This window comes from Saccostrea cucullata, unplaced genomic scaffold, assembly GCF_032062105.1.
Source record: "Saccostrea cucullata isolate Sc308-1 unplaced genomic scaffold, CSIRO_AGI_Scuc_v1 ctg3082, whole genome shotgun sequence".
Lineage (NCBI taxonomy): Eukaryota > Metazoa > Mollusca > Bivalvia > Ostreida > Ostreidae > Saccostrea > Saccostrea cuccullata.
This window is the reverse complement of record NW_026934554.1, coordinates 44641-60119: the sequence shown is the minus strand read 5'-3', so window position 1 is coordinate 60119 and position 15479 is coordinate 44641. Positions and strand designations below refer to the sequence as shown.

General features: G+C 32.6%; 1 protein-coding gene across 1 annotated transcript; it reads left to right on the top strand.

The window, feature by feature from the left end:
- Positions 1 to 6954: 6954 nt before the first annotated feature.
- Positions 6955 to 15145, top strand: LOC134240989 (uncharacterized). Its single transcript, XM_062723084.1, has 3 exons — positions 6955 to 7000; positions 9118 to 9167; positions 13008 to 15145. Exons 2-3 carry the CDS (start codon positions 9148 to 9150, stop codon positions 15082 to 15084), a joined length of 2097 nt encoding a protein of 698 aa, XP_062579068.1. The 5' UTR covers positions 6955 to 7000; positions 9118 to 9147; the 3' UTR covers positions 15085 to 15145.
- Positions 15146 to 15479: the final 334 nt, after the last annotated feature.

The following is a 15479-nucleotide window of genomic DNA, read 5'->3' as shown; positions in this document are numbered from 1 at the left end:
ATTATCCAAGAATGCTTCCACATAAGTTTCAGCTTTTCTGGCCAAGTGGCTTATGAGAAGATTTTCAAAAGTTTTTCCGATATATTACTATGTAAAACTTTGATTCCCCATTGTGGCCCCACCCAACCCGGGGGTCATGATTTGAACAATTTAGAATGCTTCCACATCTGTTTCAGCTTTTCTGGTCTAGTGGCTTTTGAGAAGAAGATTTTTAAAGATTCGTTATTATATATTTCTATGTAAAACTCCGATTCCCCATTGCGGCCCCACCAAAGCCGGGGTCATGATTTGAACAATTTAGAATCTACACAACCCCGGGATTCCATATAAGATTCAGCTTTTCTTACACAGTGTTCCTTGAAAAGATTTATAAAGATTTTTCCTATATATTTCTATGTAAAACTTTGATTCCCCATTGTGACCCCGTTCAAAATCCAAGGGGTCATGATTTAAACAATTTAGAATGCACACTACCCCAAAATGCTTCCACATTAGTTTCAGCATTTCTGGCCCACTGGTTCTTGAGAAAAAGTTTTTTCCTATATATTACTATGAGAAATTTTAATTCCCCATTGTGGCCCTGCCCAACTTCCGGGGGTCATGAATTGAACAAATTAAAATCTACACTACCCCAGGATGCTTCCACATAAATTTCAACTTTTCTGGCCCAGTGGCTTTTGAGAAGAAGAAATTTAAAAGATTTTCCATATATATTTCAATGTAAAACTTTGATTCCCCATTGTGGTCCCGCCCAACCCCCGGCGGTCATGACATAAATAATTTAGAATCTACATTACCCAGGATGCTTCTACATAAGTTTTAGCTTTTCTGAAGCAGTAATAATAACCCCACCCTATTTTTGTCTTTTCTAGATTATCTCCCCTTATGAGGATACTTGTTCCTTTATTTTTTTATAATTCTAATTCCCTTTACCCAAGATGATTTGTACCAAGTTTGGTTAAAATTGGCTTAGTATTTCTTGAGAAGTGGAAAATGTGAAAAGAAGGATAGACGACGGACAAAATAAGATCAGTCTTCGGCTAAGGTGAGCTAAAAACTTACTACCAAAACTCTTGGCCTACAAACCTACTTACACCGTAATGTCAAAGATCGACAAAATCAGTCGGCCAGAATTAGTAATATGCACAGTAAAATATATAAAAGTGCAATGGTGATAATGATCAATGATTACTATAAACACCTGTGAAATAATAAGTAAATAAATAAATATTATGTATTGATTATTTTTTTTTATCAAAAGCATGTGCATTGCTCATTTAAGTATATTGAGATGATGATTCTTGATGGAATGGGATTGGTATCATTTACATGTGTTTACACCTTACCCAGGGCATGGAACATTTTAAACATAAATCACCAATTTGTTCTATTATGACCTTCTTGACCAATATCTACGGAATATTCCATGTACTTGATCTGTGCACAAGGTTCAGAGAGGGTGTGACCAGTCAACAGGATTTTCCAGGGGTCCCTGTTTTGCGTTCTCTTCACATGTTTAATTTGTATTGTTTATAGGTTTTCGAGATTGACAGCTGTTCGTTATCATGAATCGATATACCGAGTATCACATCGATCTCGAAATAAAAGACACCAAAGAGTTTAACAAACCTGCGTCATATACGGATATTTTATTAGTTAGACATTGATGACAAACTAACAACTAATTTCATTTCATTTTTTTTTTGTCGTCGTCTTCCCTTATCTAAATAGTAATACTAGGTATACCATTCTCTCTTGAAAAGGGACTTGATATCTTCTAGCTTCTTCGATGCTTAAAAGCATACTCAGCGTCCGAACAATTTTGAAAGAGAAGCAGGTTACTGAAAGATAATTTGATCAAACCCCCCTCCCCCGAGATGTCAACATCATCGCAAACCACAGCCAAAATGTAACTAATACTAAGTCAAAGCTTTTGCACCAGATTAAGATTGCTAATATTTGGTAGTTATTTTAAATGCAAATCCTTTTGTATTCTTGAAAGTCTTCTTTGGTACATTACGAGTGTTTGGGAGGCTTTCGAACTGTGGCGAGACACAGTTAGTTTATTCTAACTAAGTGACAAACCATAGATCGATTTTTTAATAAACATGTAATTGTTTTTATTCATGTAAAAAGGGTTGTTTTGGCAAAAACATGCATGTACCTTGGGTATGTCTTTCTTTGAATCAGAGGGACTTGATTCAAAGACAATTTATTCATAAACAAGTGATTATTGAAATGTCCACATTATGGAGGCAGATTTTCATAAATGGGATATTATTAAATGACATTCTAAAGAGAAAAGACTGCTTATTCAATACTCTTATAATACTTATTTAAGTAGTGAATATGTATATTTGTTTTGTTTCAGTGACGAGGGTGCACAATGTATATCAAAATGGTTGTTTGTGGTACTATATCGTATAGTGGGGACGTCACAAGTGGTAAACATGAGAAGAGATATGATGGACTTAAAGGAGATGATCATAAATCAAGTAATGGGTGATGGGGTGAGTGAGATGAAAAGTGGATGTAGAAGAGAGGGTTTCAGACTCAGGGGATCAGATTTGGATATAATGTTCTGGCTTAATGACCATCGAGTGATCTGGAAATTGAATCACACCAAGATGTTTAAATTAGGTCAACACTCACTGGTTTTAGCTGATAGTTCCGATAGTTCACCAGGATTCACATTATTCCAAATTCTAACACCATCAAAGTATGGAGAAGTCGATTCTGCATGCATCAGAATAAATGATAATTTCTATAAATCTAGTTCCATGTACAGACAGGTCACTAACTTAAATATTTATCCAAATACCACTGAACATGGACCGTGTAGTAGAAGACATACGCACACGAATACTGACTTTGATTGTGCGTATTGTTTTGCCTGTGACTTTTGGCCTCCTTCAGCCTCTTCATGGATCGACAGATGTCACTCTTGGCCTCAACCTCATGTTGTTCATGACGTCATTAGAAAGGGATGTCATTTTGTAGCAATATGATACAAATTAGGAAATAATAGAGATACTGAGAGGAGAATTTCTTTCTCTTTAGCAGAACAAAAACTTGTGTGTGCTATGAATCACTGTCAATTCTTAACATATGGTTTACTAAAGCTGTTCTTACAAGAGGCAATCAATAGTGAAGAAGATGACAATGATAAGTTGCTGTGTTCCTATCACATAAAGACAGCTATTTTTTGGTTGATTCAACAAAACACAATATCATTCTGGCGTCCATACAATCTTCTGGAGTGTTTCTGGTTTTGTTTTAAAATTATCCTTAAATGGACATATGAGGGAGTTTGTCCTAACTTCTTCATTCCACAAAATAACATGTTTTTAGGACGAATTAATGGTGGAGTTCAAACAAATTTATTCATAAAATTGTATGGGTTAACGTTGTATGAAAAAGGTTTAGAATCGCTGCTACACATCCCGTCTATAAAGTCTACCTATGTAGTCTCCCTTTGTAATCCAACATTCTCAGTTTGTTTAGGTGAACAGATTTGGACTTATGAATTTGTGTAGCGTTATTTCATGAGGTGTACTGTAACGGTTCTCGACTCTACTCATTAAATCTTTACCAATGTATGCGGCACCTGGATATATTGGAACAATCGTTACATACATCTATGAGCCAGTTCCAAGTTTTCATGCTACAAAGACATGCAGCCATCATATTTCAAAATATTGCTTTTATCATATACAGAAATGGAAATGTAAACAAACTTATGTACTTTCTTGTCATTTGCTCAAATTAGCCGCCAAGTTTGGTTGTATTTCAGATATGTTGTTTATTGCTATGTATTATTACAAGACTCTTAAGTATGACAAAGCTTTAGCTGTGATTGAGATGACAAAAGATAAGCCATATGTGATGTATATATCACAAGTAGACACAGAGAGGTTTAGCGCGGCTGTGGAAGGACTGTCCTGGTCGAAAAGAATGAGAGAGGCTGTTGCTTGGGATATCACCTTTTACAGTTCTTTCTTTTGGATGAATGAGTTAAAACCAGAGCAACAGTGTTCGTTACAGAATGTGAATCCTGCATTCGACATACCATCATTTATTCTGTTACACATTCTGTTACACATGATAGAGTTCTTGTGCCTAAGATATACTGACTCAGTGAAATCACGAACAATTCTAAATAATTTACAGATACTAGTAGAAGATTGTCAAAGTAAGTAAGTGTCTAAATATCAAAAAGACATATCATGGCAGATCTTGTCTTGGAATTTGTCAGCAGATGTCAGGGAATCTCCAGTCCGCATTTTACGCTTATCAACAATCACTCAGACAATGTCCTGCTCACAAAATACGAACGGTAACATTAATGAGAATGCTAAGTATCATAGGGCAAAATCACATTGGAGAAGTTAAGTGAAACATTAACAGGTCTTTCGCAAAACATTTTTCAAAATTCCAGATGAATGCAAATCAACGAATAAAGAACATTGGTAAATTATGTGTGCAACGTACCCATAGCTTTAAGGTATTCAATTTTTAAGGAAGGAATATTGAACAATTTTGAATCACTTTAAATCAGTGAAATATACATTGCTAAGAAACGATGAAAGAATTCAAATTCACATGACTAATAACATGTAAGAAGCCGGCCAATTTTCACTTGATAGAAAAAAGAAAATTCAATTTTGATAAAATATCTGTGGTAATTTACTAACTTTTATTTCATATTCTAATATAGAGAGCCTACGCTTATTTTTACCAAGATATTTGTTTAAAGTTCAAATTACTTTTCACAATATTTAAAAAAAATGTACTGCCCATACACTTCAATGTAAAATTCAAGGTGCAACTTATTCGACAATGATCAAAATTTTGAAAATGTCTTTGTTGTAGTATTTTTCTTTGATAACACCTTCAAAATTCTACCATGAAGCATTGCATAATTGTATCTTATTTTAGAATTATGCCTGACGCTGAAACCGTGCTTTATAAGCTCCACTCCTCAAATGCCTCAGATAATTTGTCCGATTTCTTAGTTCACTCCTCAGATACATGTGCTTGTATTATGAAATTGAATCCTTGAAAAATATTCCTGAACTAATTCTATGTGTCATATTTTGATTGATTCTCCTTGAACTTCTCGATGAGTGGATATTTTTGAAAATATTTGTGAAACTTAAAGTATTTAATTTACATTTTTTTATTAGATATTCTATTAATAAATTGCGTGTATTCATCATTATATGCTCTATTTTTATTGGCTCTTATTGTAAGTTTGTACTGAATTATTCATTATTGTAAATAAACTGTAAAGTTTAAAATTGTGTTGTTGATTTATGCTGATATTTCGGTTTATGTGACCATAACCTCCTCCCAATTTTTAAAATATAAACACACACAGGGATCATAGAGGGTGTGACCAGTCAACAAGGGAAGCTTACATCTCTCATCTCTGGAAGTACCAAGTCTGCCTTCTTCACATATTTGTAATATTGTATTCTATCACTGATATATCTTTTCTCCTTTCTTTCTCACCCAAATTCAAATAACCATGGCATATTCTTTTTTTTGATATGATAAAAATACCGTTTGAGTGGAAATGGATACGTATGCAAATGTAGCGAGATGTCATTAAAATTCCGTAATTTATTTTTAGCAAGAATTAATTTTAGAGATTTCAAAAAATGGTTAATGAAGAAGCTATTACAAATAAAACGCAATTGATATTTAACAAAATTAAAATCTCGCTAAATATTCTGCTTAGACGATAGCTGTTTTATATTGATAAAGACAGACAAACACTGGAAATTATTAAAAACAACAACATGACAAGATGTTTCTGTTTTTACATTTTCAGCTGTTTCCACTCTGCCTTCTTCCTTGTACTTATCTTGGTAATTCCATGGTTTGTCGGACGTCATTCAAAATTAAGTTAAGTAATTTTTTCCGGTTTTGATTTTCTAATTTATCGTATATAAGTATTTATGGATAACTGCTAGGGTGGTGCTCATTTTGACCCAAATAATTGTTGAGGAATTGGATTGGTCATTTATTGAACCAATAAATGACAAAGAATAATGCAAAGAAAAAGATAAAAAAACAGTAAAAATATAAAAAACTAAATCAAAATACCATAATTCAATAGAAAGAAAGTGTTTTGTTAAACATACCAAAAATGCCATAAACTTAAAAAGAGAATTTAAAAAGGTCATATACTCAGTAATTTACGGAAGCCAATTTATGAACTGTAAAAAATATTTTTGAATTTGATTTCCGAATTTGTAAAAACGAATTGAATACATTATAACAATTTCTAGAGGAACCTTTGGATAATTTGAAAACACCAGATTTTACCAAAATCTGTAAAGCTTATCAATGTTTAGATAAATGGGTTGTAATTAAAATGTATTGCATCTTATACCCTTTTCTTTTCTCATGGAAGATAGATTGTTGACAGGGTGTAATGAGCAGCTTGCTCACTAAAAAGGAAATTAATTTGGCTGATGCTTTGTTTGACCAAGGATCATGTCAATATTGAATCTAAGTTGGCCATTTTTTAAATGTTTTTGAACAGTGTTATCGCCATTGTGATAATTCTTCAGTATGATAAGGATTATGGAATTCTCAAAAAAATAATCAAATCACAAAAACCAAGACTAGTTCTTGAGGGACCATTCTGTTCAGAGCCTGAGAAACTCACTAAATGCAGGTGACCATTAAGGCCTATATATACATGTATGTACATGTACTCACCATTATTAAGTATGCCTTCATAATCTAATTTGTTTTTTAATCAGATACCGTTCAACGCATCTTTTTTTAAACAAGTGAAACTAATAATTTCCTTATAAGGCATCTTTTTTTAAAGCAATACTCTTAATATTTCAACACGCCATTAAATTAGCTTATGTTTATTTTTGGCAATCCAATAGAATAAAAGGGGACAAAATCTAACCATATGATCACTCTTAAATTATTTTTATATAGAAGAACCGCAGTATGATTTGGAACGAAGTTTAAGGTAGGCTATCTAAATGTTACACGGGTAGGAGGGTCATGCATCTTTTATTTAATTCTATGTTATAAATGATTCCATGTTTTAATAAATTTGTCTTTAGATATTAAATTTAAAGTCTTTTACAAACGACGTCTAAAATTTAATTCCTTTTCCTTACTTTAATGGAACACAAAATTAAATAATATCCAAATATTTCAACACAATATTAATGAACCTCCAAATGAAGTAAAAGATAGGTGCAAGTGAATTAGAGGTAAGTCTGTATGAATTAAAGATACGTGGAATTAATCAAACCTTTCACTAAAAACTAAAACAAGTTTTAAATAATTTACACTTAGTTTTAAAGGAGTTACACTTATCTTCAATTTAATTCAAGATAGATTCAATTGAATTAAATACTTGAAGATAGGTATAATTGACTCAAAGATACAGGTATCATTTATTTAAAGATAGTAACAATGGATTTGAATTTAGGTAATTCCATTATACAAAGTCTAAATTCTGTTTCTTATTGAAAATAATGAAAGCTCCCTCTTCTTGATGTGGCGTCCTTAACAAGGAGGTAACTCTACAACACATTTTTATGGGGAGTACTTGTTATTGTCACTGAATTCAAACTCAGTTGCACCTATCTTTGAAACAATTACATATATCTAATGTATTTTTAATGTGTGGCATTTGCATCTATCTTTTAATAAATTGTACATATTTTCAAATTAATTGTACGTATCTAGATGAATTTGGTGTAAATGAATGAAACCTTTCTTCGATTTATCAATAGATAGCTACATGTATAATTAATTTGAAGATAGAAACATTTAATTGAAGATCTATTCAAATATTAAAATTTGCGGTAATTTAGTGTATCATACATTCATTTTCTGCATTGATAAGGTGTACAATTAGACTGAAATAATGTATTATGATTACGTTAGAGTTTTAGCGGATGAAGGCGACTCAACCCTGTGCTACCTGGTCTAAATCTGTCCACGCCAAGCTTTGCACCATTCTCCCGAAGAATATGTCGTACGCGTAGATCTGCATTTGGTTAACCTATCGCTCGAAAAGTGGGATGTATATCCGTCTGTACTTCTGTCTGTTTAGCTGTATGTTCGGTCATCTGTCCGTCCCTCCGTCTGTTACGTCTTGGGATGCCCAACTCTTATCCGCAACTCCTCTTATTCCACTGAATGAAATTTGATAAGACATTCATAGAATCTTTGTTATGAAGTTCCATTGTGCACCTGCAATTTTTTTTTGATCCGACACATAATTTGGGATTCCCTTGGCAAAATAAAAACATTCTTTCTGTAATATTGAAGGGTACCCATCTCTTATTCGCAACTACTTCTATGCTACTAAATAAAACTAATGATACTCTCATAGATTCTTCATTTTTAAATGCAATTGTGCAACTCCTATTTTTCCTTTTTGATTTAATATTTAAAACATAGACCTTGCCATTTAAATCATTTAAGAGACGGGGTATCACTTAATCAGCTCAGTGTTCACACTACTTCTAGTTATACCCCTGCTTGAAAAGCGCGAGGTTGTATAGCAATCGGAATGTCTTTTATTCATCTCTTAAGTTTTGGGGTACCCATCTCTTACACCTTTCTACTACTGAATAAAATTTGATTAAACTTTCATATAATCTTTATAACAATATGCCAATTCATACCTCCTATATCACCTTTCGATCCGACACATATTTTGGGTTTCCCATAGATAAACATGGACACTGCCAATATATTCGTGTAGGAAGCGGGAGTATCATTTAGTGAGTTTTGCTCACAGTACCTCTAGTCTTTATACTGTTTTACTTTAATAATAATTTAGTACGGGATTTAATGTCGCAGCTATCACAGAGAAAATACAAATCCCGCGTTTGCCTGTGTTCAAGAAAACTACACACGTGGATTGCTCAGTGTTGTAAATGCAATGATTAATGGCAATGGTCTTCAAAAGAAATAAAGTCAAAAATATTCATTGGATGTAAATATATAAGAATATATTATAAACAAATATATTGTGTTTATTTATGAAAAACAATATAAATTAAAATTTACTATGTACAAACTTAAACTTGAATTTAAGTTATTTTTCTTTCTTTTTCATAGAATCATCGTATTTACAGTAAATATTTGATCATGACAACCCCAACTTGGCTGTGAGTAGAAACAATACTTATTAATATTGAAGTGTTGTATAAAGAGACTAGGAAATATTTGTCCATGTTCTACAAATAACAAAAACTTTAATTTATCTTGTGGTATTGTTGAGGAAGTGCATGCTGTCCGTATAAACAATTTCTAAAACGAAGTAAATTACACAAGACGAAAGTCCACCTTTAAGCAATCGCTTAATGGTAGCTTAATGGTGATTTAATGGTGGCTTAAAGAAGTTAATTTCTTTAAGCCACCATTAAGCCACCATTAAGCTGCACCTTACAGGTGCCTAATGTCCAAACTTCATTAAGCTACCATTAAGCCACCATTAAGCTGAGCTTAATGGTGACTTAATGGTCAAATCTCATTAAAATTTTACGCATCTTATATAGATTCTTTAAACTAACTGTTAGTTATTTTAATATCATTTACACAAAATCTATTCCAACTCACAATGTTGTCTTGATCATAATTTCTACGATTTTTTTTTTGTCAACATGCATAAACTTGATCACTGAGAACAAAGTTACATGTACATGTAGATAATAGCCACAGGGGCTTGCTCGACGTGTCTAATTTTTTTTAAAAATCATTTACAGTGATAATAAAACTATACATCCTTTATCAGATCCGTATATTATTTAATAAAAAAAAATAAATTATTATTACATGCGTTGTTTTTATTTTTAGTGTATATGATTTTTAAAATTAATAATGATTACACACCGGGAGCAAGTCCTTGTGAAATATCTTAAATTTTCAATACCAAAAATCAATTTGTTCTTAAAATTATCTTTATCCATGAACACAGAATATATATTACTTTTTAAAAACAAAACGGTATCATTTTTATTTCGTTCGTTAAAAGAAACATTCCGCTACAGAATTCACAGGACTATAACTTTAAGTCATATAATTTCATGAAAAAAAATCTCTGTCTTATTTTTTTTGGGGGGGGGGGTGGGGGGCTACTAGTATACAAATGTTTAGTTTTCAAAGATTGACTTTTACCATAAAAACTTTTTAATGGCTTTTACATCATGAATAATTTTTATTAATTCGTTATCTTTTTTTTTAATAATGCAGCGGTAAGTATTTGTCAAATTCTAGTCGGTCTTCAATGATTGTTATTTCAAAATCGATTTTCAGAAGAACAGCCGATCAGACTAAACATAACATCCGACCAGATGTATACACATTGAGAAACGGGGTAAGATTAACAGATGATCAGTGTACAGTAAACCGACAGGTCAGACAATAGACCTTAATTAGGTGTCCCCCCGTCCCGGTTAACTAACAGAAACTATACACACACAACGTACACTGACAGATTTTGATGATCAATTATTTTTACATAATTTAAATTTAACGCAAGCATATAACAATTAAAATTATGATTCATCGTAAAAAGTAAATTATTTTGATACCCATAATGATACAAAAAGAATTGAAACTGAATCTGATATTCTAAAAAAAGTTTTTGTAAACGTAATTAACCAGGTAAATCTTATGCGAGGATGGACACTAAATTGTTGACACAGAAACCGTCAATATCTGCAGTATATTAAAAAATATAGTAGAATCTGTTTTTTCGTCTTTCTTTTTCGATGATAGATTTTTGTGTTTTATCTATAATTAATTTATTTTCAATCATGATTTAATGCTTACATGTATAAATTTTCGAATAACATAGCGAAGAACTCAATCACATTACATCAATCTAAAAGCCGAAATCAATGGTTTAGAAATATTAATGTGATATAAGCCTTTCAAAAAGATCCACAAATAAAATTGTTTATATTTTGATTAATAAATCTATTCAAGATTTTTGGAAACGTGCACCAAAATTCTAGTAAATACTTTTATAAATAAGTCCAAACAAATTTTTTAAAAAAATAAAGGTTAAATATTTAATATTTTCACTAATAATCAAGAGCGGCGATGGTCTAATGGATAAGGCGTATGCCATGTAATCCTAAGGCCCCGACTGTGGCGATTTTTTTTTTAAGGTTGAATTTCGTTCTTTTTTTGTTATTTTTACCAAATCAAGATATGTGCGAACTCTATATTTATAATATTGATAACAAATCACTATAAAAATAATTTTTCACCCTTATAAACAATATTATCGACTGCGTAATGTGGCTTAATGGTGGCTTAATGGTAGCTTAATGGAGTTTGGACATTAAGCACCTGTAAGTCCTCCTTAATGGTAGCTTAATGGTGACTAAATGGTGGTCTAAAAGCTACCATTATGGACCTGTAAGCCACCATTAAGCTACATTTAAGCACCCATTAAGGACTTTGAGATGGCTTAATGGTAACTTAATGGTGATGTAAATGTTACTTAAAGGTGCTTAATGGTGACTTAAAGACAACCATTAATCCACCATTAAGGACCAATAGGCCACCATTAAACCGGACTTAAAGGGTGTGTTTCATCTTGTGTTATTGACAAACAAGTTGCTAAAACAAGAATATCAGCAATCTCATGTAAGGGTCAAGATCTAGTAATGACTATTTAGACTAATTTTTTGGTGCTAGATCCATTATGACGTCATAATCAATTTCAACGTTCTTTTTCCCGTACTTTACAGCTTTGGCATAGTTATGTAGAAAATAGGAAATGTCATGGCATTCAATTTGAAATCATATGAAAATAAAACCGGATACCTATATTTAATTTAATATTGATTTAAAGAAGAGGGCATGAACATACTAATTACCGGTTTCTGAGAGACTGTAGGCAATGTGAATACATTTCCTTTGTCGAATATGAAAAAAACTCCCATATTCATGACTGGTTTTCTCAACTTTTCATTGAAAATGACAGTTTAAAATACAGTTTTTCACCGTTTACCTACAAATTATGTCCCGAAACAGCTTATTATTTGACCAAGCTAAAGCATCAATAAAGGAATTTATTTCTCAAATTTGATAAATCTGTATGCACCTTTTATTTTCTAGATCTTTTCTAAATCTTGACCTTAAAGTCTTCATTTCATAACATCTTTTGTAGACACAATGATCTTGTCAGCAATTCAATTTATCATTAAGTAAAATACTGACTGACTTTTTCATACTAATTCAATTGTTAGTCCATTATTTATATAGGTTGCCTTATGTTACATAAATTTATTATATGCTGTTGGTAACCATAGTCTTTCGATAGAGATAGGTAGATGGAATAATGTTGAAAGAAATGAAAGAGTGTACAATTTATGTTATAATATTGGAGACGAATTTCATTATATACTGGAATAAAGTGCATTATATAGTATCCGAAAAGATTTTTGTTGCAGAAGTACTTTGTACATCCAAATATAATAAAATTCTGTAATTTGATGACAAGTACAGATTCAACATCTTTAAGAAAATTGTATATACACTGTATTTATCATATTTATAAACCCACGAAATAAAATTTTGAAATCACAGCATATAACGAAAGAACCATAGCATATAATTTTGAACCCGCAGTAAATAATAATAGACCCACAGCATATAATTATGAACCAACAGCATATAATTATAAACCAACAGCATATAATAATAGACCAACATATAATTATCTAAAATAAGTCAGCCATGCAGTTCAAAAGTGAAGAATTTCATATGTAAATTTCAATAATGGGTAATAAGCATTGGCTACAGAGAAAAGATCAAGAATCTCATTTTCATTTCCATGAAATATTATAAATCCATCGTCGCGATAGCGATATATGGATGTAAGTATATAAACAGGTCAAACCTTTATCTTTATTTAATCAAAACAAGCATATTTCTTCAAAGTGAAACTTACACTATTTAAAAAAATGTTTACATACTTGTATTTTTTCCAGGGACTTGGGTAAATTATCAGAGTCTGTGTTTATGGGACTGTGTCACAAAGTGGGATGCTCACAGACAGTGATCATGAGGAGAGAGATAGTAGACTTCAGGGACATGATGAGAACTCAAGTAATACATACAAGAGAAGACATAAAGATGATCAGTGGGAGTACGAAAGAAGGATTCAGGCTGAAGGAATCAGATTTAGATGTAATGTTTTGGCCAAAGGACCACTATGTAGTCTGGGACTTGGACCAGGCTCAGAATTATGACTTGAGTAGAAAAACACTGATTCTCTGTGATTCTTCTGATAGCCTACCAGGATTTGCGTTACTTGAATTACTAACACCAACACACAGGGAAAGTGTAAAGAATGCATGTATAAGAATAAATGACAGACTCTATGTATCCAGTTTCAAATACAGACAAACCACATTTTCAATAGTTGTGACTAATTCTAAGGAACATGGCCCGTGCGGTAGTGGTGTTCTTTTCGGAGTAGCAGAGTATGACACTGCCCAATGTTTTGTCTCTGATTTTTGGCCCCCTCCTGCCTCCAAATGGATAGACAGATGTCACACATGGCCCACGCCTTCAATTGTCGATGATATAGTCAGAAATGGATGCCACTTTGTAGCAATAGGACACAAATTAGGAAAGCATGCAGACAAAGAATGGAGAATTTCCTTCTCTTTGGCAGAACAAAAACTTGTCTACTCAATGAACCATTGTCAATTCTTAACCTATGGATTGCTTAAATTGTTTCTAAACGAGTCTATTAATAATGGATTAAGTGATGAGGACAAATTACTATGCTCCTATCACATGAAGACAGCGGTTTTCTGGATTATTCAACGAAACACAATACCTCACTGGCATCCACAGTATCTTCTGGAGTGTTTCTGGGTCTGTTTTAAACTCATCCTTAAATGGGTGTATGAGGGAGTCTGTCCAAACTTCTTTATTCCAGAAAACAACATGTTTCTGAGTAAAATCCATGGTGAAGCACAAAAGAATTTATTCATTAGGCTTTATAAATTGTATGAGAAGGGTATAGTATCACTGCTTCGTATTCCATCTATCAGGTCCAGTGTTATAAGTGTTCTTAAAAATCCCAGACAATCTGTTGCTACAAATAAACACATGCTGTTGTCCAGGGTTTTATTTGAAATAAATCTTCTTCATGAATTGAATTCCAATAAAATAACAACATCAGACCTTAAGCAATGTATAAGGTTCTTAAACGATGTAGAAAAGTTGATAATTTTACCCCTGACCCAGTTCCAGGTTCTCATGTTACATAGGTTTATAGCCTCTATACTCCAGAGCACGGTTTTTTTGTTACATAATGTTTTTACCGGTTTTGCACAATTCAAGGTATATACTAGCTCAGTTGTAAACAAACAGGTGTACATGTATATGGCTAAAACATCCAATTATATGCTGAAATTAGCAGCCAAGTTTGGGTGTATTTCTGATACGTTGCACATTGTAATGTTTTACTACAAGACACTTAGATATAAAGAAGCCTTATCAGTCCTAAAAATGACAAAGGCCAAGTTAGCACAGCCATACGTTGTTTATGTCTGTTATTCAAATACAAAGGCAGCATGGTACATGTTTCATCAGTCCTTAGGGGGACAGTCTTGGTCTACAAAAATGAGACATGCTGTAGCCTGGGATTTAATTCTTGATAATGAAATATGTTACATCAATGAATTAGTGCCAGAACAAATGTCGGGACTACAGAGCGAAAACCGTGTATTACTTATCCCACTCTATGTTGTGTTACACATGTTAGAAGTCTTGTGTTACAGACATGTAGACCCAGTGAGAGCACAAACAGCTCTAGACAATCTACAGGACCTGGTTCATCATGATCAGAGGGAGTATATAATGAAGCCTAAAAGAGACATATCCTGGGAGATTCTAGGGATCTGTCAACAGGTGACAGGGAACCATCAAGCTGCTCTGTATTCCTACCAACAATCTCTCAGACATAAATCGCACAACATACAAACTGCTACATTGATGAGAATACAAGAAATCATGACACTCATGCACGGAAATCAATATTACTCACGATAATATGTCAAGATAGTTACCTGTCAAAATTCTGCATTTCAGAGAAAGATACTTTCAACCCCCCCCCCCCCCCTTTTTGGAATTTCTTTTATTTTTCATTTTTAGTTAGTGCAGTATTGATATTGTTATTGCATATTATTAAAAGAAAAGGGAATCATTTTTATTCCTATAACAACCCACTATGTATTACATGTCTATTACGTCTTTCATTTATATTACCCTCACACATGATAAATATTTTTATTACCCAACAAGATATGTTTGTGAAACACTGATTCCTTGTATGGCAGTTTATGGCGAAGGTTGAAGTTTCTCAAATGCAAGTTAAACTCCATGGTCAAACATGTTGTTATCCAAAGGAAGGTCTTCTCACAAAGAATACACATGTGAAATATGAA